This window comes from Coregonus lavaretus (assembly GCF_964263955.1).
Source record: "Coregonus lavaretus genome assembly, contig: HAP1_SCAFFOLD_940, whole genome shotgun sequence".
Taxonomy (NCBI): Eukaryota; Metazoa; Chordata; class Actinopteri; order Salmoniformes; family Salmonidae; genus Coregonus; species Coregonus lavaretus.
The window spans coordinates 131,423-156,688 of NW_028159012.1; the positions used below are offsets into that span (position 1 = coordinate 131,423).

The 25,266-nt window shown below is 46.0% G+C and overlaps 1 protein-coding gene across 6 annotated transcripts in view; it reads right to left on the reverse strand.

Moving 5' to 3' along the window:
• LOC311123362 (chromodomain-helicase-DNA-binding protein 9-like) overlaps positions 1-25,266 on the reverse strand; it is a 110,310-nt gene that overhangs the window by 75,842 nt on the left and 9,202 nt on the right. For 3 of the 6 annotated variants that reach the window (XM_084197633.1, XM_084197631.1, XM_084197632.1), the window contains exon 2: positions 22,340-24,131. In XM_084197633.1, the coding sequence (XP_084053759.1) occupies positions 22,340-24,007 (1,668 nt within the window). In that variant the 5' untranslated portion in view covers positions 24,008-24,131. Of the gene's footprint in view, positions 1-1,206; positions 2,299-15,248; positions 15,331-22,339; positions 24,132-25,266 lie in introns of those variants that run through there. The other 3 variants (XM_084197635.1, XM_084197636.1, XM_084197634.1) reach the window with 3 other exon arrangements.

A 25,266-nucleotide genomic window follows, 5' to 3' on the forward strand; every position in this document is an offset into this window, starting at 1 on the left:
ATATAGATTGCAACAGCACAAACTTTCATTAAGACAGGCAGAAAGAAACACAGACAGGCAGGACCGGCACACTGACATTCAGCCAAACTAGCATAAATAATATAGACAAGGCCGATACATGATAAAATGTGAATAATACATGGGCTGAGATTTATTCCCAAACAAGTCCCTTCGGGTGGGCCCAGAGCCTATACATGGGTGAGCTAATCTAAAGGTGTTGCAGTCAGAGTGGATGGCTACATGACCCGAGGCCGAGCCACAGCACAGCACAGCCCGTTGCTTTCCTGACTGCTAAATAAAGAGAATTATCTCGAACTGCCACAAACAAAGCGGGGGGAGGGGAGAAATAAATAGCAGTTCATTTGGAAGATAAACAAGAGCTGTAGCTACAGAATTATAGGTTTAAGGTGTGCTGTGATGCCCAGGCTATTAGTGGAAATCATTGCTCATAACTGAAATCGGAAAGAGAAAGAGAAAGTCATGGTAAAGAACAGGGAAGAGAGGGAAGGAGCAAAGTGGAGAGAGCGGGAATGAGAGCAGGAATGAGAGTTTGTATGAAAAGTGAGTGAGAAAGCGAGGGAGAGAAGAAAAATGCACCAAAACCAAGTGCTCTGCAGCTGTGTAATACGTCTATAAATAACTGAAATTACAGGCTGCCAGCACTGCAGTGATTTCAATCTCTCTCTCTGCCACCACACGCTCCCATGAAAACGCTTTGCACTATTACAGTAAGGAAAGGTACAGAGAGATCGAGAGATAGCCAGGACATTTGGGCCAGTTAGTCTGCTCACTCACTCACTTCCTCCCTCAGTCCCTCATGCAGTGAACGCTGTGTGACTGATGTACTCAGCTTATGTGACACACACACACACACACACACACACACACACACACACACACACACACACACACATCGCCTTCTGCATCGAACCAGAGGTGGGGAGAGGAATCCATGGAGGGAGGGAGTGAGCGAAAACGAGGGATAAACTGAAAGGAGGGGGGTAGTGAAGGGAAAGCATGTGAGAGAGCATAGCTAGCACAGCTAAGCAAATTAGTATGGGAAAAAGCAGCAACAACGAGTTCAAGATGGCGACAGTGGAGCTGCATCAGGCAGGCAGCATGAGCCAGTAGCAGAGGAGGTTGTTCAGTTCCTGTCGTCCGGCCCCTCCTCCCTCCCTCCCCTCTCTCTCCGTGCAGCTTACTTACCCTTCCTCTTGGCCTCTTCACTGTAGACATGTTTTTTTCTATCTTTTTTTCTTCCTCCCCCTCTCTCTCCAACCACCTAACAAAAGCCTTGCCCTTTCGCCGGGTTTTTTCTCTCTCTCTCTCTCGCTCGCTCACTCCCTCTCTCTCACTATCTCGCTCTCGTTCGACGATCTGTCTTGCTTGAACTGCGTGTCCACCCCCTCCCCCCTCCACAAGCAGTGTACAGGCGGGCGGTGGAGCCTCCTCTCCCAGCGGGCAGGGCTCAGGCTCAGTAGGAGTGCATGGGGCTGGGCTGCAGATCAGTGGGAGAGCTGGGAGCAGGGCTGGTTGAGCCAGAAGAGGTGCGAGGCAGTGGCAGTCCAGGAAGCTCGTCTCATTCTGCTGCTACAGCGTGCTTCAGCTCCGTCCGGCTCAGGCAGGCGGTTCGTGGTGTGGTTGTCAGCGTCGCTCTCTCGCTCTACCCTCCTCTCTTCCCTCCCTTCTCATTGATTCCCCTCCGGCAGCAATCGCATGTTCACTCCGTCCACTCGCTCTACTTGTTCCTTTTTCTTTCTCTCTTCGTTCGTGCCTCTTTCTCTTACATCCCAGGGTAAGGTAGGCTACTCTTTTGTACACAAAAGGGTTTTGTGCTAGCTTGCTTGGTTGTTTTCCCTTTTCCACTAGTTTTTTCTCTCCCCTGCCCTCTCCCGTGCTGGGGTGTGTATGGTGAGGAGCTGGAGTCTCCAGCAGCAGAGCGGTGGAAAATGAAAGCAGCACAAAGCAGCAAAATGCATCAGCATGAATATTAGAGATGTCGTTAAAATCCGGACTCGTTTTCTCTCTCTCTCTCTCGCTCTCTCACTCACTCCCTCTCTCTTTGTGAGGAAGTAGGCCAGCAGATGGTGCTAGCAGTTATTACATTAACTTTCACAACTTAACCCCAAAAGTACTGGATTTCTACACAAGCACAGAGATGAACATGAATGGAATGCAGGCTCGCCTGTGTTGCACATTGCTCTATACATAAAACAGTATACATAAGAAACTGAATGACACAATTTTATGTTGTATAGAATCATAACATGAAAATCCACTATGAGAAAAAACAAAACAATTCACTATTAAACAACCAAACAGCAAACTTGAGCAAACCCATGAAACCATGAGGCTAAAAAGCCATAGCACTGTCCCTAATACAGCACACTAACACACTGAGAGCTGACTCGCAGAGACTATCAGCAAAGCAGTGATCTCAGACACACTCTGGTGGGGAAAGAGAGACACAGACAGATGCTGGCCACACAGCCACACAGCCGTGTTCACTTCCACCAGGAAGAGGTGACAGGATAGCCCCCCTACACACACAAGCGCGTGCGAGATGTGAAAGGACAGGCCATGACGAGCCTTCTCTCCCTTCCCTGACTGACAGTCTGACTGGAGGGGTGAGGGAAGAGAGGGAGGGGGCTCCTCTGAACGTGACACAGGGGCCATGTGCTCCAGCGGGCACATGGTGCTGGGAGGGGAACACACAGACATGCCTGGCTGGCCTGGAGCCTGCCTGGCACAGGGTTAGGTTCCAGAGTGGAGACACACACCTCACCAGACACGCACGCATGCACGCGCTCACACACACACACACACACACACACACACAAACTTAAAGAGCCATACATCCTGCTCTAAAGCACATGAGTGTGTTTTCAGTGACCTCTCGTTTGAAACCTTGTGCACAACATATAAGCCCCTTCAAGTCTTCTCAGGTTCCACAAAGGGCTATATAGCCTGGGGGTTGACCGTTAGCTCCCTGCTAGTCAGAAGTAACCGGGAACAGGTTGGTAAGCTACAGGCTATGGCTAGCCTAGATGGCTATGTGGCTAAGGGGAGGCCAAGTACCTGGAGATGGATAGTTAGCTCCCTGCTAGTTAAAAATAACAGTAACAGGTCTGAAGCTACAGACTAGTAAGCTACAGGCTAAAGGCTACATGGCTATGTGGCTAAGAGAAGGACATGTGCAGCAGAGCAGCAGTTCTCTCCCTGTCTGAAATGTAACACTGGTTAATGATATCAGAGCATAATTATCTCACATGGATTTAGCTGAAAGGGGTACTGAGCACTTAAAGACATAGGCCTAGTTCACTTAGCTGATCTGCGTTGCTTTATCGGTTTAATAAGTAGGCTAGTATGATTAGTAGGCTATAAGTAAGTCATAATCTCTGTCAATATTCATAGTTTTCCATTAGGCATTGGGGAAACTAGAGAGAAAGAAAAGGGGAGAGAGAGGTAGGAAATAAAGAGAGACTGACTGATTGATGTATTTAACTGGCCCTCTCATCATTTCAGTAGTGGCAAACAAAGGTGAAAGCTAAAAGGAAAGCCCTCCTTCCTGACTGGCTAAATAAACAACAGCTTAGCTGCAATATAATGTGGCTATGCTATCTCCAGCCTAAAGTACCAGTCAAAAGTTTGGACACACCTACTCACTCAAGAGTTTTCTTTATTTTTACTATTTTCTACAATGTAGAATAATGAAATAACACATATGGAATCATGTAGTAACCAAAAAAGTGTTAAACAAATCAACATATATTTTATATTTGAGATTCTTCAAAGTAGCCACCCTTTGCCTTGATGACAGCTTTGCACACTCTTGGCATTCTCTCAACCAGCTTCATGAGGTAGTCACCTGGAATGCATTTCAATTAGGTGTACCTTGTTAAAAGTTAATTTGTGGAATTTCTTTCCTTCTTAATGCGTTTGAGCCAATCACTTGTGTTGTGACAAGGTAGGGGTGGTATACAGAAGATAGCCCTATTTGGTAAAATACCAAGTCCATATTATGGCAAGAACAGTCCATCATTACTTTAAGAGATGAAGGTCAGTCGATACAGAACATTTCAAGAACTTTTAAAGTTTCTTCAAGTGCAGTCGCAAAAACCATCATGCGCTATGATGAAACTGGCTCTCATGAGGACCGCCACATGAAAGGAAGACCCAGAGTTACCTCTGCTGCAGAGGATAAGTTCATTAGAGTTACCAGCTTCAGAAATTGCAGCCCAAAAATAAATGCTTCACAGAGTTCAAGTAACAGACACATCTCAACATCAACTGTTCAGAGGAAACTGCGTGAATCAGGCCTTCATTGTCGAATTGCTGCAAAGAAACCACTACTAAAGGACACCAATAAGAAGAAGAGACTTGCTTGGGCAAGAAACACGAGCAATGGACATTAGACCGGTGGAAATCTGTCCTTTGGCATGATGAGTCCAAATTTGAGATTTTTGGTTCCAACCACCGTGTCTTTGTGAGACGCAGAGTAGGTGAACGGATGATCTCCGCATATGCTCAGCAAATGTGGGAACTCCTTCAAGACTGTTGGAAAAGCATTCCAGGTGAAGCTGGTTGAGAGAATGCCAAGAGTGTGCAAAGTGTAGCTACTTTGAAGAATCTCAAATATAAAATATATTTTGATTTGTTTAACACTTTTTTGGTTACTAAATTATTCCATGTGTGTTATTTCATAGTTTTGATGTCTTCACTATTATTCTACAATGTAGAAAATAGTAAAAAATAAATTAAACCCTTGAATGAGTAGGTGTGTCCAAACTTTTGACTGGTACTGTATGTCTGAGCACAATTCTCTTAAAAACCTGCCAGACATCTAACTCTGTGGAAGAACATTGGAACTACAAACATGACAAAACATTGAACTGTACAACTGTAGGAATAACATGACTGGTTAAAGTCCAACGTAGAGTACGTGTGGGAGGTCACAATGTACACAGTAGCTTGTGTTAACTCCAATCTAGTGCTCATGTGTTTCCCCCATAGCCATCTTTAGATAAATAAGCCTGTGCTGTGCTGTGCTGTGTGTGTGTGTGTGTGTGTGTGTGTGTGTGTGTGTGTGTGTGTGTGTGTGTGTGTGTGTGTGTGTGTGTGTGTGTGTGTGTGTGTGTGTGTGTTGTGTGTTTGTGTGTGTGTGTATACAAAATACTGTATGTAGTATAGTGCACTGTGGTATTGTGCAGTGAGGGGCAAAATACCTTGGGACGGACAGACAGCAATGCAATGTCCATCCTTTTAGTCTTGGACCGACGTCATAATGCAAAAAAGGCTACATAACAGGCTGTTCAATGAGAGAGAGAGAGAGAGAGAGAGAGAGAGAGAGAGAGAGAGAGAGAGAGAGAGAGAGAGAGAGAGAGAGAAGAGAGAGAGAGAGAGAGAGAGAGAGAGAGAGAGAGAGAGAGAGAGAGAGAGAGAGAGAGAGAGAGAGAGAGAGAGAGAGAGAGAGAGAGAGAGAGAGAGAGAGAGAGAGGGAGAGAGAGAGAGAGGAGAGAGAGAGAGAGAGAGAGAGAGAGAGAGAGAGAGAGAGAGAGAGAGAGAGAGAGAGAGAGAGAGAGAGACTGATAGACTAGGTAAGAGCAACAGACCGAGGTAGACAGAGAAAGCTAGGGAGAGATTTAATAACACCCATGTATACGTAGATTCATACACAGGAAGGCTTTTAGCTGCGACTGGCTCTGCACAGGGTGTATTGTCTCTCTAGGCTGAGGATGTGTTGGTGAAAACAATGGAGAAACAGGAACAGTGAACGCAGGCAGGCAGCCAGTCGCACATGCTTAACTGGTCACATGGCTTGGTGGATCTGCGGTGCCTTGGCAACCCAACGGTTAACATGCAAATAGGCCTGAGAAATTAGTGTGCTGGGGGGGGGGGGGCTAAAGTGAGTGAGAAAGAGAGAGAGAAAGAGAAAGAGAGAGGAGGAATAAAGGGAGGGAAAGAAGAAAACAAGAGAGAGAGAGAGATAAAGAGGGAGCCAGCGGCACAGGTGTGAGTCTCTAAACAGTCCATAATAACCTCATCACAGACTCAGAGCTTGTATTAGTGTGCCTGCCACTCTTACTTCTGCCTCCCTCTGCGGGCCTTTGAGTAGGCCTCCACTAACTCACCATTAGGGAAATTGACATTTATCATCCTAGGACAGGATGGAACTCGACACTATAGCCAATCATAGAGCCCACAAGACCCACCATCTCAAACTGGCAGCCTATATTTTCACCCACTAGGTAGTGCTGTAATGCTGGTTGTATAGGCTAGTAGGAGAGTGCATCTGTTATAACAGAGAGAGCTGAACAAGTGAATATAGTGTACCTTCAGAGCAAATATAGGAGACAGTGTGGGGTACTGGTCCCTAAAACTTTAATGAATGACAGCCTACTTTTCTTTTGACGACTAATATAGGGCATAATATAGGAATAATAGGGATGATCCACTGCTTCTCTCTCACTTCAGCCTCTGCCTAAACGTTTCCCTTTTTTAAATATCTGAAGTGTACCTAGAAGTCGACCTTAGACGTCGACTCTTCCTTAAAAATACTCCTCACAGCAAAGTGTGGCGTGTCTTTGTGCGTAAGGTCCCTAAGAATAGTTATTGGCCTTGTGCTGTGAGAGGGATAATACCAGCAGTATACAACACTACTCACCTTCCCAGTTCCCAACCTTAGCCTAACCAGAGACCAAACCTACTGCCTGGTTAATGGAATATAGATTACTCTGTCAGAAGGTGGGGAAGAGATTAGGCCTGCTAATTAGACCCATGGCTGTGGGCCAATTTCAAGTAATGCATGGAGAGTGAGGAAAGAGGGAGAGAGAGAGAGAGAGGAGAGAGAGAGCGAGGGAGAGGAGAGAGAGAGGGAGTGAGAGCGAGAGGGAGAGAGAGAGGGAGTGAGAGCAAGAGAGAGGAGAGAGATGGAGTGTGTGTGAGAGAGAGAGAGAGAGAGAGAGAGAGAGAGAGAGAGAGAGAGAGAGAGAGGGGGGGGGGTAGAGAGGTGTAGTTGATAAATGAAAGTGGGCACACTGCACGGCGATGCTTCCTGAACCAATTAAAAAGAGCATCAGGCCTTAATGATCCTTCACAGGGTAAGAGAGTGAAGGTAAGGTGTGCTGGTGCCAACCTCCTCTTGTCCCGGGAAGAGGCTAATAACAGAAGTGACACTCAGTGGGCTAACAGGGCTTACAGGTCCTCCGTCCTCACTCTCTGACCTGGTCCACTTTGACCTGTGCTGTCACAGCCTGGCTGTCACACAGCTCTAGGAGGCCAAATGACAGTAGGGCCTTATCATAGGCAGAGCTGCAGTAGTACAATATATGGCATTTAACTGGGCTGTACATAGGGTTGACCCAAACCATACTGTCTGGCTCTGATACCACTATTTTATTCTATAATGGTGGATGTGTAACCAGGCAAATGGCCAGCCCAGTACAGCTCGGATTAGTTTGGCTCAGAGTGAAAAGGGTACTAGTTGCCTGTATCTGGATGGAGGAGAGGATGTTGAGAAATGTGGGTGGCAGAAGGACGGACATGTTACAGAGTTAAGTCTAATACCGTAGCCTAATTAGGCTAATGTTCTGCAGACCATGTATAGTAGGCCTAGGCCTACAGATTAGGAAGGGGGAGACTACAGGGAATTATCCATTCTGTATAGAAACAGTATCAATAAAGTTGTACTGAATTGAAAAATCTAGTGTTCTCATTCCTTATGTGAGGGATAATCAACGAGGGGCTACGCGTTCTACGGAAAAAAATGAACAACATGGAAGGTGTGTTCCACGATGCGCTAGCGGAGTGGAACTGACCTTCAACAGAGTTGCATTATCTTCCTGAGAACGCATAGAGCCCCGAGTTGATTATCCCTTTTATACCATGGCTATAATTTAACACATTTGCCGCTAGAAATGTGTTCATTTTCTGGTAGAAATGTGTTCAACATCTATTGAAGTAGCTAGCAAGTTTATTAGATAGATATAGTAGTTGCCGTGGTAACCAAACAAACACATTTGCTAGTTTAGCTAACCAAACCATCAGTCCTATCTTGCCATTATGAAAATCTGACTCAACAATGCCAATAATATTTCCAATTCAACTTTTGCTTTAAAAAGCAGCTCAAAAATAGAATATGTAAGAATGAACTATAGCCATTGAGTTCTACCGTGCTAATATAGGGAATTACACAATGGGTCGGTCTAATCCTGAATGCTGATTGGTTAAAACCGCATTCCAGCCGGTGTCTATTCCACAAGTTACCACCGGCTAAATCTATGATGTTAAAATGCCTATTTAGTCTGTTCCATCTGACTGCGCAATCCACTGTCTCATCAACCCTGCCAGGCAATTTATAAACTTAGCATCTAGACATTATCTCACATTTCTTTTAGACTAACATTTAGTTTTCAACAGTGGAGATTTGTATAAACCTTGCTGTCCGTCTCTCCGACATTTGCAACATTGTTTCGATATTCAAATTCGATCTCCAGCTGTCCCATAGTAATGAACGTGTCGGGAGTCGGGACCAGACAGACAGACAGGCAGCGTTTCACAGCCAGTCGAAATAATGAATCAGCTGGCATTTTTATGGATATATACAAAGAAATGTCAATTGAAAAAAGGTCAAACGAAACGAAGTGAAGCTAGTTTGCAGTCTTTCCAGCTTCAGTTTGAAGTGATTGTGTTAGCTGTGTTGTTGGCTTGCTCCTCTGAACAACAGTTTCCTGACGAGTGAGCACATTTTCTATGCCAGGCGAAATCGCTCCTCATTAGTTAATTGTTATGGATGTGTCCAAATAAATGTCACTAGAAAACAGCTTAAACAAATGCAAATGCAGCTACTTTACTGTTATTCTGGCTGCACTTTTTGACGTGACCGTAAGTTAGCCGTAATTGGCTAGCTAGCAAGCAAGGGATAAGAACGTTGCCAGCCAGTATGGCAATGAAACATTTAGAACGAACGACTGGGTCGCGTCAATAGATACAGAACAAAAAGACTGAACGACTGGGTCGCGTCTCTGGCAACCGAACCGATAGAACGAACGACCAGCCGGCTTGGATAGCAACGCTAGATTTGTGTTGGGACTATATCTTGTGGAAGGATGAAATAGTATGAAAATGTAATACAAATAAAGTTTTTTATGAAAATGTGCCAATCATTATTTGTCTCTTACGGGGGGGGGGGCCAGTATGAAAAAAATAAAATAATAATAATGTATGCACTCACTAACTGTAAGTCGCTCTGGATAAGAGCGTCTGCTAAATGACTAAAATATAAATGTAAATGTAAATTTGAATATGTTGTTAACCTGTTGTATAAAAGTGATAATGCCCTCGAAGCCGGTGTTTGGAGGATATATTGGCTTCGTCTTGGGCCTAACAACACCGGTGCCAATATATCCTCCAAACACCGGCTTCTCGGGCATGATCACTCTAGAATGCCCTTCAAGCCAATCAGAAACAAGTATTCAACAATGCCATGGTATAAACATGGTTACCAGTCCAATGTGACATAATATACTGTATAAGCCAAGGCCTAATTTCCTAAGCAATGCAGTTCCACTACTAGGTGGTATAATGGTATTAAACCCTGTAGATCTATACACAGGAGAGCTATAGCTTCTACAAAGTACACACTTCTAGTACGCTAGGCTGTGTGTGGGTCTGTTGGAGATATTTATAGTTATCACCCAGAAAGCTCTAAGGCCCGGGCCATGACACACACACACACACACACACACACTCGTAGGCACACACACACACACACAGCTTGGTATGTTAATTCCTTGCAAATGCAGCCATTAGCAATTCATGTAGGTTATGATATCATTAGCCGTACCTGCCATGGCAGAGAGAGAGGGCTGCAGCATCACACCCATAACGCATCCTCAAATAGCTCCCAATGAAGAAGCTTTACTAAAAGCGGCCTATTAGCTTGCCATCAGTAATTCAGTTAACTGACTCCTTCATTTCATTAAGAGAGGCATGGCCATTTGCATCTGTGAGAGGGATGGTGATAGGAGTGGTTTATGGATGGACTGGGACTGGGGAGGGTAAGGTAGTTTGGGCCTGGTCGTTAGGGATTCTATAGGATAGCAGAGGGGTGAGTGAGAGGGGAGACGGCAGTCTGGGTCATTGAAGAGAATGCTGTATCTGTCATTAGCACAGTATGGGGAAGGTCTGAGAGAACCTCTATGATACACCAGAAGTCAGGAGCTAAGCACCCAATGATACAGGCACACTAATGTTCCTCTTTTTGTGCAGTGACCCACCCAAAACCTTTCAAGGTTTTTAGGCCTCTCCAGAGAAATAAGCTGGATGCTCATTACACTATCCTAACAAGCATTACAATGAGCAGACATTCAAGGTCATTGCAGAATAACAGTGTAACCACAGCCCCATCATTTGTCAGCCTGACCGGCAGGTTCATTTCAGCACAGCTCCCAGCAGACTGCATGGCCCTCTATGATGGACTGAGCTGATTCAGGAGAACATAAGAATGAAAACGGTATCAAATCTACAGTATCAATGGGTGTTCCACCAAAATTGTCAAATATATCATAATCGGCACCCCCAGGAGACGTTGGGCACCCCAAAGAGTCAATGTATAATTGGAACTATGAGCATCAGAGTGCAGAGCCAGGGTGGAGGTCCCTATAGGTCTGCAGAGTTAGGCACAGGTGGTTGGTGCCACCATAATTGGGGACTACGGGCTCATGGTTCCATAGGGAGACATTATTATGAGCCGTCCTCCCCTCAGCAGCCTCCACTGGCGTTAGGCTATGATGGAGTAGAGTGGAGGTGTAGGTGGGGAAACAGCAGGGGGCTCACATCACTGACAGACCTTTACAGCTCCTTCATTACTGACACTCTGGAAAGAGAGCGTATAGCTGCTGGCTGGGACACACACACACGCACGCACACACACAAGTGCATATTGAGACAGTTGTGCATGCATACACATGAGCGTTGTGCACACACACACAAAACATAAGCAAATTTACACACGAAAGCCCTAACACAGACGTCACAAACAGTGAGAGAGAGAAAGTGCAGCGCAGGCTGGGTTTCACTTCCTCCTCTAGAGCAGGACAGAGCAGAGAGGGAGACAGGTGCCTGTGTGAAGGGATGGCTGTGGGGGGCGAGGAGGAGAGAGAGGGAGGATGAAAACCATTACAGACACACAGGCAGGTGCACGAGAGGGAAAGGATTTTCATATTGCCTCCATCACATAATTTAGACAAAAAGGATTTTCACTAATTTCTAAACCTAGGCCTATTTCTTGCTTGAGAACTGAGAAATGAACCAGCATTACCTTGAGGCAACACACAAAATAGTATATGATTTATGCATTCAAATGAGCAATTGGTTAAAAGTGGGTGGGTTCATCGCCAGGCTTCTCCACGCTATAGATCTCAATAATAAGATGTTAAATCAGGAGAAGCCAGGTTGTTAGCAGCAACAAAGCAGACCTCAGTGCTGCAACTGGGCGATTGCACGCCAGCGTAGGCAGAAAATATTTTTGCTATCTCAGATTGTTCTGGCAATTCTCACGTAGAAACTTCATTGGGAGGAAAGATGTTTGATATGCTTTTTACATTTGTATCACAAACTATTTTTGAGAAAATCATGATGCAAGTGGCCATTTTAAGAGCCCTTTTTATACCTATCCATGCGTTCTGTAAGACCTTATGATCCGTGAACCGTACATGATACAGACAACATATTGGTTCATTATACTCCTTATTGTGGGCTCTAACAAATGGAGAATGTCTAGATTCTGAAATACACATTTTCACATTAATTTATTCAACATAAACAATATGAATATCTCAAAAGTACCTTTACAAGTACATCACATTTCCACAGTGGGCTCTCTGCTAGTTATGAAGTTATGATCAATTTCATGAGCTCCACCAACACAGTGAATGGGAAAATGGATTGAAAGGGAATGTGAATGTGCAATCCTAGAGGGCTGTGATTGGTTAATGACCTATAATGTACATTTCTGTCACACCCTGATCGGTTTCACCTGTCTTTGTTATCCCCTGTGTATTTATACCTGTGTTCTCTGTCTGTTGCCAGTTCTTCTTGTCAAGCCTACCAGCGTTTTTTCCCGTACTCCTGGTTTGCTCTAGCCGGTTTTCTAGTTTTTCCCGGTTTTGACCATTCCGCCTGTCCTGAGCCTGCCTGCTGGCCATTCTGTACCTTGTGACACTGTTCTGGATTACCGACCTCTGCCTGCCCCGACCCTGAGCCTGCCTGCCGTTTCTGTACCTTTTGGACTCCGCTTTGGATTACTGACCTCTGCCTGCCCTTGACCTGTCATTTGCCTGCTTCCTGTTTTTGTAAATAAACTTTTGCTATTTTGAACTGTCTGCATCTGGGTCTTATCCTGAGTCGTGATACATTTCTAAAATGGGTCATACCTCAAAAGTACCAGAGAGCCCACTCTGGAAATCTGACGTATTTGACGAGTATATTGTTCTAAACAATCTGTTTTTTTTAAAAGACAAAAAAAGGGTACTTTTGAGATGTTTATATTAATATTTTTATGTTGAATAAATGAATGTAAACATTTTTATTTCAGAATCTAGACTTACTCCATATGTGAGATAACACTATAAGGAGTATAATGACACCAAGAGGTTGTCTGTATCATGTACAGTTCAAGGATCATAGGGTCTTACAGGACACATGGATAGGTATAAAAAGGGCCTAAAAGGGTTCTGCCTATGCTGGTGTGGAATCGCCCAACTATGGACTAATCCAGAACTATGATGGTGGTGAGACCAAATGATAGGATCACAAGAGGGCAGGGCCAAGGGGACAGCCACACACATTCAACTGAGGACAACAGACAGACTTCTGAGCAGGAATGTCAACAAAGTATTTATAAATCAAATGAATGATCCACACCACAATACTAAGCATTTCATACTGACAACTCAGCAGACAGGACAGTCTTGAGGTGATGGCAGACAGAATAACAGCAGCTTTGTGGCAGTATAGTGAAAGCAACCATGTGATTCAACATTCCACAGAGATTGATTTAATTTATATGAAGGCCAAATGCCACAGACCAATAGGCCAGTGAAAACATTGAAACCTGTAGCCTAGTAGTTGCACTGAGCAGCAGAGGATTGAGTTATATAGGAAGGAATTCACCGGATTCTTCCAACATATTCACCTCAGTCATCCAAGCAGGACGTATGCCTACAACATTCTGAGAGTAAAGAGCAACCCTCCATTTTGTACTTTGACATGTTAAAACATTAACTTAATGGCAGCAGTAGTCTCTGTAAACATGAGTCATAGTGTGCATGGTTAGTGACAGTAGGCCAACTGCATGTGTTGTAGACTAGAGGTATAAAACTGAACTTTATCCAAGGCAGACAGAAGACAATGTTAGCCTACATTTTGTCCCTTTCCACAGAGTCAGTGTAATGTTGTGAAATAAAGTGTTTCTCTGTGTAAACAAACCCTTGACTCAGCGCCATGGAAACCAGTGAACCTTCCCGGCTAGGAACCTGCAGCTACCTGCCAAACCTGTCTGATCGCTTTGGGACTCCTCTGTGAAAAATCACTAACTGACTATTTTTATTTATTTAACTTATTTACAATGACAGCCTACCCGGACGACGCTGAGCCAATTGTGCGCCGCCCTATGGGACTCCCAATCACGGCCGGATTGTGACACAGCCTGGAATCAAACCAGGGTCTGTAGTGACGCCTCTAGCACTGACATGCAGTGCCTTAGACCGCTGTGCCTCACACACACACACACAGTAACAAACACACCAACCAACTGTCATCTTTTCCGGAAAGCTGCCCTTTTCGTCCTCATGCTAGGTAGCAGAAGCGACGTGCGTTGAACAACAAAGGATAGTCAGCCTACGTCGTCGCGCTGTGGAAATGTCAAAATAAAAGTCACATGTGGGGCTGTTAGTCTGAAGTACAATAATTAATTAGTAATCCATTGTAATAATTAATTGGTAATAATTAATTGATAATTGGTAATGTCAATGTTCATTAACAAAGGTACAAAAAAATTTTAACAAATAAATAAACTATTGAAAGACAAAAACAACAACCTTCTAGTGCGTGGCTGTTTATTGCCTTTGTTAATGCACCGTTGACAACAATGACAATGGATTACCAATTAATTATTGTACTTCAGACAAGCATCCATAGTTTTGGTAGAGTTTGATCTATGGTCCTTTCAAGACAACTTGGAATTCTGAAAAAAACTAGGTCAAATCACGATGTCAGTGATCTTCAGGCCGGAGCTCTAGAACGATGCCTGATTTCTGACTTGGAATTCCGAGTTGGATGACCATTCAAAACGATTTTTCATATTCAGTTCCCATTTTTTTCAGAGTTCCCAGTTGTCTTGAACGCACTGAAGTCGAACATTTCAGAGTTTCCAGTGTTTTTGAATGCAGCAAAATATACGAAGCCATTTCCACAGCGTGACGACATAGTCCGCACGGAGCCTGATTGGCTGACTATCCTTTGATGTTCAACTTACATTCTAGTGCCATTTCAAAATGGCTGATGTGGCTTCTGCTACCTAGCATGGGGACGAAAAAGGTAGCTTTCCAGAAAAACTAGCAGTCGTTCAATCTTCCCGGTGTAACAGTTGGGATAATGGGTCAATTTGGAGTGCAATGCATTTCTCATCCCTATATTGAGGTAGGTTTTCCGAGCCATATCGCACTAGCTCCATGGTGTCTTGATCTACACAGTCATGCTGTCCGACCCTAGTGCAGCTGTAAGCAAGTGGGTCGGATCTGCTGGCTAAAAGTCCAAATGCCTTTCCCCGATTCCCCTATTTAGTGCTAGGTTCCCTATTTAGTGCTAAGCTAAGTCTAACTGAATGAGAGCCACTGAAAGTGTCATTAGATTCCCTGTTCTCCACTCTCTCCCCAGAGACAGACTAGGCTTAGCAGGCTAGCGTTCAGCAGGCTGCCTGGTGGTTGAGCCGAGTTCAGTCCTGTCAGCCAGTGAAAGGTTAACCTGACAGCTGCTCAAGGAGGAGGTCACGTTGGGTTGTGTCACCACCGACCAAAGCCCTCACATTCCTCTCACACAAAACCCCATGTTAGCACTGAACCCGCTGGCTATCGCACGCTCCTCTCCAAACCCCTAGCCAGCCAACAAAGTCAAAGCTATTTAATCCCCAGTGAACGGAGGGAGAGAGAAAAAAAGCAGAATAAAAGAGAATGGGTTTTTATTCAGACCTACTGTGCAGTTTGGGTCTGGCAGGGTTCCCACATGCTCCTCACATTCTAGGCTAAATCCAAGTACAACTCTCTCAACCCTCCCTCTACTAACTATCCACCCATTTCCTCCTCTAGTGTCCCCCCACAGCCCGCCCCTTCCGTCCACAGCCAAGACCGCCCCTGCTTTATATAGAGCTGACTTCCTGTTCACCTTTGACCCCCACTAGATCCCGCCCACTCCTGGCAGGCCTCCACTACCAGCAGGCAGATAAGGCCGGATGACTGGTAGAACAGAGAGAGGCAGTCATAAAGAGAGAGAGAGAGAGAGAGAGAGAGAGAGAGAGAGAGAGAGAGAGAGAGAGAGAGAGAGAGAGAGAGAAAGAGAGACTGATAGACCTACAGACCAGAGAGAGAGAGAGCCAACCGCAGCCAGAGAAACAGCCAATCCTCTCTCAGACCCATGGAGGGCAGGTTTCCCAGCGGCAGGGGCCCCTCCCCCTCCAGAGAGCAGAGCAGTGACATGGTGTCAGGTTTCAGGGCTGGCTGGCTGCAGCACTTGCTGCCTGGCTGGGAGTTACATAAACCTCACCCAGGAAGGTCAGGAAGCAACAAAGACAGCAATTCAGTGGGGGCCCACAGCCACAGACACCCTCGGCCGTGGGCCTCACATACATGGTCCCCCTGACCCCCCCTCACTTTAGTCTCAACGCCCCCAGAGGCCAGAGGAGGGGGTGAGGGGAGAGAGAGGAGGGGGTGTCAAAGAATAAACCTAAACCACTGATGCACTGAGTCAGACAGGAGGCACCTGCTGTACAGCACAGCAGCACATCATAAGCTATTCAACCACCAGGGTGTGCCTACTGCCTAGACCACCACACCATAAGGCTATTTGTTTGTAATGGGGCTGTCATGCAGTAAGTTAGAGTCGTGGACTGAATCATGTGTGAGGACAGATAAGGGAATGCACAACCCATGGTGAGATGGTTCTCTGCCAACTACATCTAGTAGCCTAGTTGTTGTCTATAAAAGGGTTTCCCAAACTCGGTCCTGGGGCCCCCCCTGGGTGCACGGTTTAGTTTTTGCCCTAGCACTACACAGCTGATTCAAATAGTCAAAGCTTGATGAGGAGTTGGTTATTTGAATCAGCTGTGTAGTGCTAGGGCAAAAACCAAAACCCTGGTCTATAAAATGGAAGATTAGTTTTTCACGATTGTCTCTATTTAGAAAAATAAAACATCACCTGTTTTCATTTATTTGACTGAATCAGGTTATTACTACCCTAAATGGTACTGTGCCTGTCCCATTGATAACCATTAAAAAAATCAGAAATACCTTATTTACATAAGTATTCAGACCCTTTGCTATGAGACTCGAAAATGAGCTTAGGTGCATCCTGTTTCGATTGATCATCCTTGAGATGTTTCTACAACTTGATTGGAGTCCACTTGTGGTAAATTAAATTGATTGGACATGATTTGGAAAGGCACACACCTGTCTATATAAGGTCCCACAGTTGACAGTGCATGTCAGAGCAAAAACCAAGCCATGAGGTCGATGGAATTGTCCGTAGACCTCCGACACAGGATTGTGTCGAGGCACAGATCTGGGGAAGGGTACCAAAAAATGTCTGCTGCATTGAAGGTCCACAAGAACACAGTGGCCTCCATCATTCTTAAATGGAAGAAGTTTGGAACCACCAAGACTCTTCCTAGAGCTGGTCGCCCGGCCAAACTGAGCAATCGGGGGAGAAGGGCCAGGTCAGGGAGGTGACCAAGAACCCGATGGTCACTCTGACAGAGCTCCAGAAACAAGATTCTCTGGTCTGATGAAACCCAGATTGAATTCTTGGCCTGAATGCCTGGAGGAAACCAGGCATGGTGGTGGCAGCATCATGCTGTGGGGATGTTTTTCAGCAGCAGGGACTGGGAGACTAGTCAGGATCGAGGGAAAGATGAACGGAGCAAAGTACAGAGAGATCCTTAATGAAAACCTGATCCAAAGCGCTCAGGACCTCAGACTGGGGCGAAGGTTCACCTTGCAACTGGACAACGATCCTAAGCACACAGCCAAGAAAACGCAAGAGTGGCTTCGGGACAAGTCTCTGAATGTCCTTGAGTGGCCCAGCCAGAGCCTGGACTTGCATCTCTGGAGAGACCTGAAAATAGCTGTGCAGCGACGCTCCCTATCCAACCTGACAGAGCTTGGGAGGATCTGCAGAGAAGAATGGGAGAAATTCCCCAAATACAGGTGCGCCAAGCTTGTAACGTCATACCCAAGAAGGCTCAAGGCTGTAATCGCTGCCAAAGGTGCTTCAACAAAGTACTGAGTAAATAGTCTAAATACTTATGTAAATGTGATATTTCCGTTTTTTTTTTTTTATACATTTGAAAAAATCTCGACCTGTTTTTGCTTTGTCATTATGGGGTATTGTGTGTAGATTGACGAGGGGGGAAAACTATTTAATCCGTTTTAGAATAAGGCTGTAACGTAACAAAATGTGGAAAAAGTCAAGGGGTCTGAGTACTTTCCGATTGCACTTAGGCCCACTGAGGACTTCTTCGAACAGACCAAGTGAAGTCTAATTCAAATTGCCTTGGTATGACCCTATCCAACCAGGCCCTTTCATACTCTGCTCCTTCACCCTTTATCATACTGCTGTCTTCACAATGACTGGGAACAAAGGCCCTCTGTCTAGAAGTCAGTCTGTGTGACACTAACAGTGAACAGAACCAGCACATGTCACAGCCAAGCACTAGCTCCTGAGGACTAGGCCTACAACTGGCTGGAGACTAGGGCTGGGTGGTATAGCATATTTTACTATATACCGGTATTGCTGCACAGACCGGTTTGGGTTTTTACTTTACCTTGTAAAGCGATATTTCAATGTTTGGTTTGTTAAATGTGTTACGCCACTCCGCCGCGTGTAATGTCATTTTTTATAGTTTACTTCGTTTGCTACTTGAGTCGTCTCTCTCCCTCTCTCCTTCCACACACACCAAGCCCCGCCCACTGTCACTAAAGGAGAACAGTTTTTGCGCTACCACGAGTCACAACAACCACTCGCAAAAACAGTCTGCATCTATCTTACTGTCTGCAAACAGCTAGTTTGTCTTTTCTTAGCAAGTTGTGGTTAAAATAATTTGTGTTAGCCACTAATGCTAATTGCTAGATAGTTGGCTAGCTAGCCAGCTAAATGTACTTAGTCAGAGCAAAGGTAGCTAGCTAGCTAGCTAATACAGCCTGATACCAGTGCTGGTGTAGGCCTATATCAGCAGGTTGTTTGTGCAACGGTATATTCTAAATCATAGAGAAATTGGTGAAGCATGAATATTTTAGCTACATCAAAGCTACAGTTAGAGAAAACATTTTATGTAACATTAATTAGGGTCCACTAGGAAACATTTGACCAACACTTTGGTTCCTACCCTGTCACAATAACCCCTCCCTGGCTTTTTCATTTGTTGTCATGTCAAACAACACTGTATTCAAAGTGCCCACTATATGCCAACTTTTGGTTGAAATTTCATTGAACAGTATAAAACAATCAGGACAATGGACAAAGCCCCATTACAAACACTTAGAATGTATGTTTTTCCACCCTAGGGTCATGCACTACTCATAAAGCATATTTAGAACTTTTAATATTATTCAAAAACCTCAAATACCGTCAAAAATGAGAAAAATATTGGGATATGATATTTTTGCTATATCGCCCAGCCCTACTTTATAGTACTGGGGTCAAAAAAATATGATCCATTAGTAGTGATAATGTGCATGGCAAAACATTTGCTTGCTATCTCGGCAAGAGGACCAAAGCAGCATTGATCATGGCTGGGCCTCAAGAACAGGACAGAATCCATCCTACTCTCCATTGTTAAAGACAGACGGAAATCCTAATCAGCCACATGCAGTGCAGACTAGGGACAGACACAGTGCTTCATTTGTAAATCGGGAGGTGCCGGAGCAAAATGTGACCTAGGGAGCTAAAAAAAAAAAAAAAAAAAAACATATGTATAGTGAAGCATTGCATGCATTTGCGTAGTGGCATAGAGAAGTAGAGTAGAGGCACTTACAGAAGATGTTGCATACATGGAGAACATTCTTAGGGGCCTAGGGTCTGGGAAGAATGTGGCCTTTTATAAACACATTTCATGCAATTCTACATCATTTTACATGACTGGAGACTTTAGCATAATCTTTTTTAATGCCGTGGTCAAAACATGGGAACTCGGAACTGGGAAATCTCCAACTTCCGACTTCAGTGCGATCAAGACAACTGGGAACTCGGGGAAAAAACTAGCTCAGACTGGGAACATTTGTTCTGAACGGTCAACCAACTCTGAATTCCAAGTCGGGAACTCAGGCCTCTTTCTAGAGCTCCGACTTTCTGAACTGAAGATCACTGACGTCATGATTCGACCTCGTTTTTTTCCTGAGTTCCCAGTTGTCACGAAAGCACCAAAATACAGCACAAATGATTGAAATGACAGGCTACTTTGACACTGACAAACTGAGATCAATAAAAACGACCTTGTCTCGAATCCATCAATAGCCTAGGCCTAGGTGTGTGGAGACACATATTGTAGGGGGGGGGGTTAGGATAACTAACGAAGAGACAACTCAAATTAACTTTGATCGCTTATATTAAAATGTTTACATTTCAAAAAGTGAACATTATTTTTCATGCCATGAGAGGTACCGGATCCGGCCAAATAGCACAAATGAAGCACTGGACAGACACAGGGCCATGGGGTGAGACAGGGCCAGACACTGGACCAGGGAGTGAGACAGGGCCAGAGACAGGGAGTGAGACTAGGACAGTGGGGTGGGCACCGCTCTATCCCCTGATGCCCTGCCTGTTCAGCAAACACACTATCTGTTGGCTCTTCACACACCAGTGGACATGAATAGAGCAGTCTGCCCATAAGCATCAACATAAGGGTGGATGTTGACACAGACTGAAGAGAGGCTGGGCCCGTTCGCTGAGGTTCCATGTCCCATTTCAATTAGGAACGTCTGCGGAGGGACAAATTGGCTACTGGGTCAAAACACCCGTCTGTGCTTGAGTATTTCAGCCTACCTGTTAGTCTAAGTGGTAGAGTTGAGAGAGACATAGCTATCATGTCACCACTCACCAGAGAGTACCTGTGTGTGTGTGTGTGTGTGTGTGTGTGTGTGTGTGTGTGTGTGTGTGTGTGTGTGTGTGTGTGTGTGTGTGTGTGTGTGTGTCTACAGAGCCAGTCAGAGATAGTACTGATGAATGCTGAGCTGCATGTGCCAGCACTAGAGCCATGGATGGGAACAGACACACTGTGCTGCTGCTGATCAGATGTGGGTTCAAACACTATTTGAAATCTTTCAAATACTTTGAGCCTTCGCTCTAGCCTGCCTGGAGTTCCAGATGTGTGGGGTTAATAGTTTTGGGACAATTCTATTGGTTCCATTAATCAAGCACAGCTTAAGTATTTTATATAATATCAAATAGTATTTGAACCCAGGTCTGACAGTACAGGCTGCTGCTGATGCTCCTCTTTGCATGGCTGTCTGCGTCACTGAGGGGCCAGGCTCAGAGAGGCGTGTGGATGGATGCCGCTATGCTACTGGCCAGCTCTGCTCCAGGATCCGCCTTGTGCCTGTCAGAGCCAGAGCAGCACACTAATGCACTCTCTACCTCTCTCTCTCAGTGTCTGTCTCTAGCCTCCCTCCCTCCTTCTCTCCCTCTCTCCCTCCTTCACAAGCTCTCCCTCACTCACTCACTCCCTCTGTCCGTCTCTATCCTCTCTCGCTCTCACCCTCCCCCTCCACTCTCTCTCTCTCAAAGACAAACACACACAGAGAAAACCACAACAGCAACCACCCCCACACTCTACACTCTATCTAGCCATGTAGTGAGTGCAGTGTGCAGCAGCAAGACAGACAGTCAGGCAGTGTCTCTAGCCTCCCGCCTGCCCTGACCCACATCTATAGTCTTGAGTACGCTTAGTTACTGTAAGTCCTGGAGACACTGCTGCCACTCTTAATGAGGCCCTGGGATACAGCTAGGCTACTGTAGTTACCTGATGTCTGTATGTGTCCCAAATTGCACCCTATTCTCTATTTAGTGCACTACTTTTGACCAGGGCTCTGGTCAAATATAGGGAAAAGGGTGCCATTTGGGACACAATATTGGGAGGATAGCTACACTAGGCTGTATTATTATCATTTAAAGGAGGGCTGAGCCTCCTTCCCCTCCCTCACTCCCTCCCTCCCTCCCTTCCTCCACCTCCCCCTGATTGCAGGTGCACCAAATATGCTCATGCGCTTCCAGGGCTAGTTAAATATTACATGGGTGGGTGGCTGGCTGGCGTCTGGCTGCTGAGAGGAGTGAAAGCATGGCAAGTCTCTATGTCAGTGCAAGAGATTTATCCATTAACGTAGCTGACACAAATACATGTCTCACTGTCAATTCCTTCAATTAATTTCCAACAAATCAACCAAACTGAATAGATAAAACAACCTGGATAAGATGCAGATATAGATTTAAATGGGAATGAAATTCGCTTCACCAATCCCAGTGGAAGGGCAACTATTAGAGCCAACAACCACGACAATTCTATACATACGCAATGTGTATTTCTTCCCCTGTAGTAATACATTAAAGCTGCAATATATAACTTTTTGAACGACCCGACCAAATGCACATAGAAATGTGACATAGATCTGTCATTCTCATTGAAAGCAAGTCTAAGAAGTGGTAAATCTGTTCTATGTGGATGCTTCCTGTTCTAAAATTTATTTTTTGCGTCTTTTACTTTCGGTTTTGTACACCAGCTTCCAACAGGTGAAAATACAATATTTTGGGTGGTTTAGATGGTACAATGACTCTCTACACTATACTTGCTTGTTTTGTCACATAAACTGAAATTAGGCGAACTATTAGAATTGTAGCAACCAGGAAATGGCAGAGCTATTTCTGCATACTGCATCTTTAAATAGATGAATGAAGGGGAACTCTGCGGAATCTGGATAACTAGGTACTTCATCCAAATCATCCTTTCTGAGTCTGTCAGCATATGTCAGCCTAGCCAGACTCCGACTGAAAGCAAGTGTTAATGGCCCAGTGGGCTTACCTTTATCTCGTAGTCCATGGATATGTAGTTCCTGTCTTCCTCCTTCATCTCTTCTTCTTCCTCTCCTTTTCCATTCCTCTCTCCATCCCCACCATTGGTCCAGGAACAGTTGGAGTCATGGTGGTTGTGCTGACTGAGGGCAGCCTCCAGCTGGGGAAGCAGCTCATCAGCCAGCAGGTCCGGAGCCTCCAGGCCCTCAAAGCCCCCTCCTTGGGCCTCCACCTCCCCTTGCAACCCTGCCAGGCTATCCTCTAGAGACGCGTAGCCGTTAGTGGTAGTGGTGCTGGCCGGAGGTCTAGTAACTTCCAGGTTAGACCCACAGTTCTGGGGCTGGTGCTGGTCTGGGACAAGCTGGCTGGCTGCACTGGGGTAGCAGCTCATGGCCTGCCCAAACATCTCAGACGAGTCGTAGTTCCCCTGGGTCTGCCTGGAGCAGCGCAGAGCCCGGAAGGGACATTCGTCCTCAGCCTGGCTGACTGGGACCTGCTCGGGCTGCTGGTTATGCTGAGTCATCCCTGGAGCAGACGTAAATGCACATCCAGCTCCTGAGAGAGAGAGTTCAGGCACTGAGGAGGGCAGGGGAGTGGTGGTGGGGGTCATGGACAATGGGGCTGAAGAGAGAGGCTGGCTCAGGCTGGAGATGTCAGGCTGTCCCTGGCCAGGGAAGGAGTACTGGGAGGGAGGGTAGGTGGTGGTGGAGTTCACTGAGCAGGAGGACAGGGTGTGAGCTATGGGGGAGGAGGTCTGCATGGAGAAGGACATGCTAGAGTTCTCTGGCCCTACCCCAGGGAATGCCCCCTGAGCCCCCTGCACCAGCTGGTAGCCACCCTGCTGTGGTGGAGCTCCAGCCAGCGAGGCATTGGGGGTTTCCACATAAGATTTGGCCAGAACCCCTGAGTTAGGCACAGCCCTGGAGTGGAATTGGGTCCCCCCGATGGTAAGCTGCTGGATGTGGGGAGCTGGCTGTTGGTTGGCCTGGTGGAAGGGGAAGCTGTGGTGCTGCTGGGGAAGAGACTGGGGGTTCACTACCTGTTGATGAGGGTGCTGCTGCTGCCGCTGGTTCAATAGCTGGTGTTGCTGCTGTAACTGCTGCACTTGTTGTTGCTGAAGTTGTTGTTGACAGGGGTGGAGCTGCTGCTGCTGTGGCTGTTGCTGTCGGAGGTGATGCTGTTGGTTGTGGAGTTGCTGCTGTTGTTGATGTAGTTGTTGTTGTTGCTGGGGCACTGAGTGGTAGAGGTTCCCGTTCTGGTCCTGGTTGCCCCACATGGGGCTGCTGATGGAAAACAACCCATTGGTTTGGGGTGCCTGACCCATTGAGCATCCATGGAACTGGGCATGCTGTGCTGCTACTATCCCTCCACCTCCTCCACCCACGCCCTCAGACCCAGCGAAGGGCTGTCCCATGGAGTTCTGAGCCTTCATGCCCGGAAAGTGCCCCATCTGCTGCCCATAACCCATGCTCTGTTGGGTGGAGGAGGGCATGGAGGTGGGTATCATCCCGGGGTGTTTCCCTGCCACCATCGGCTCCACCTGTAGGGGCTCGAAGCCTGCGCTGAGGTTGAGCTCATCCACCAGCGAGGGTCCAGGAGGGAAGCCCTCAGCCAGCCCGTCCAGCCCTTCCACAAACAGGTTGGGGTCGTCAAAGAAGTCCATGATGGGATCTGTCATGGGCCAGGGGCCAGGGTCAATCTTCCGGAGACCAGTCCCACACGTTGGACCTCTGCTGGGTTCAAGCTGGTGCTGAGGAGCGTCACGTGTTACTGAGCTACAGTAGGTCCATCACAGACAGGCTCTGTAGAGAAAAACCAAGACAAAACCTCAAGTCAGATTTAACAGAGAGAAGAAAAACATGCATCTTTAAAACATGTCTCGTTTATACTGAGCTGTGTGTGGGCTGCACAATAAAGAGATTTTCAGTTGTCAAATAGATTTTAAGCAATTTAGCCTGCCTCTTTTTGAAGTTCATCCTGTGTTTTTCAAATCAATACACTTCTAGTTGTTTTCAAGATCTCATACACCTCTACCTCATATACACTACAATAAGCAATTTATTACCATAATAGATGCTCTCAGCCACGTAAACAACATCAGTGAAAACAGCGGCTGCCAAATAGCCAGGTAATGGCTAGGTCAGACAGGCCTGGGATAAATTTGGCACCGTCAATTCTCTCTGGTTGGCAGGGGGTAGTTGTGTGGTAACACATCTGATCTGATCTAAACTGAACCAACTGCCAGACAGACCAGCAGCCAGGTGCCTCTAGTCTTCCTCGGTTCAAAGCCCTCTGATCTGCTCAGCCTCAGCCCTGTGGCTGTGCTGTGCCTGCTATCTACTGAGCCGTCTGTCTGCTAGTAGCTCCTGAATGTGTGGGAGGAAGGTGCAGACAGACAGATAGACATCTGATGCTGTTTGTGTCAACAGCCAGGGAGGTTGGCTCAGGATGCATCTAACCACAGACCAATGACCAATAGAAGATGACGGAACACTCGTGTCAGTCAAGATCTGCTGACTCATACTCACTACACACACTCACCTCACAACAAACACTTTGACATGCCTTCATGGCTCTCACAAGTCTTCTGATACAGAGGGGGGGCATACAACTGAGATCCACTGCTTCAACCACAACTCGTGAACCTCTGCTAAGGTGAAGTGGGGTAATGGATAGGCTTGGGCGGTATACCGTATATACTGTATACCGGGGTATTTGGAAATAGCCACAGGATGGTTTTTCAATACCGTCAATACCGTTAACTATTTCTTTGAAGTTTTTCTATATATTCTAATATTTGTAGCTACTTTTTAAGTAAATACCTACAGTCAACTTGCGTTCTTTATTTTACATTATGAAGCTTACCGTAGTTCCCCAGAACAGTTGAGCCAGTCGCGTGTTGGTTTGTAAATGGCACAAAGCGGGAGCAGGTGAGTC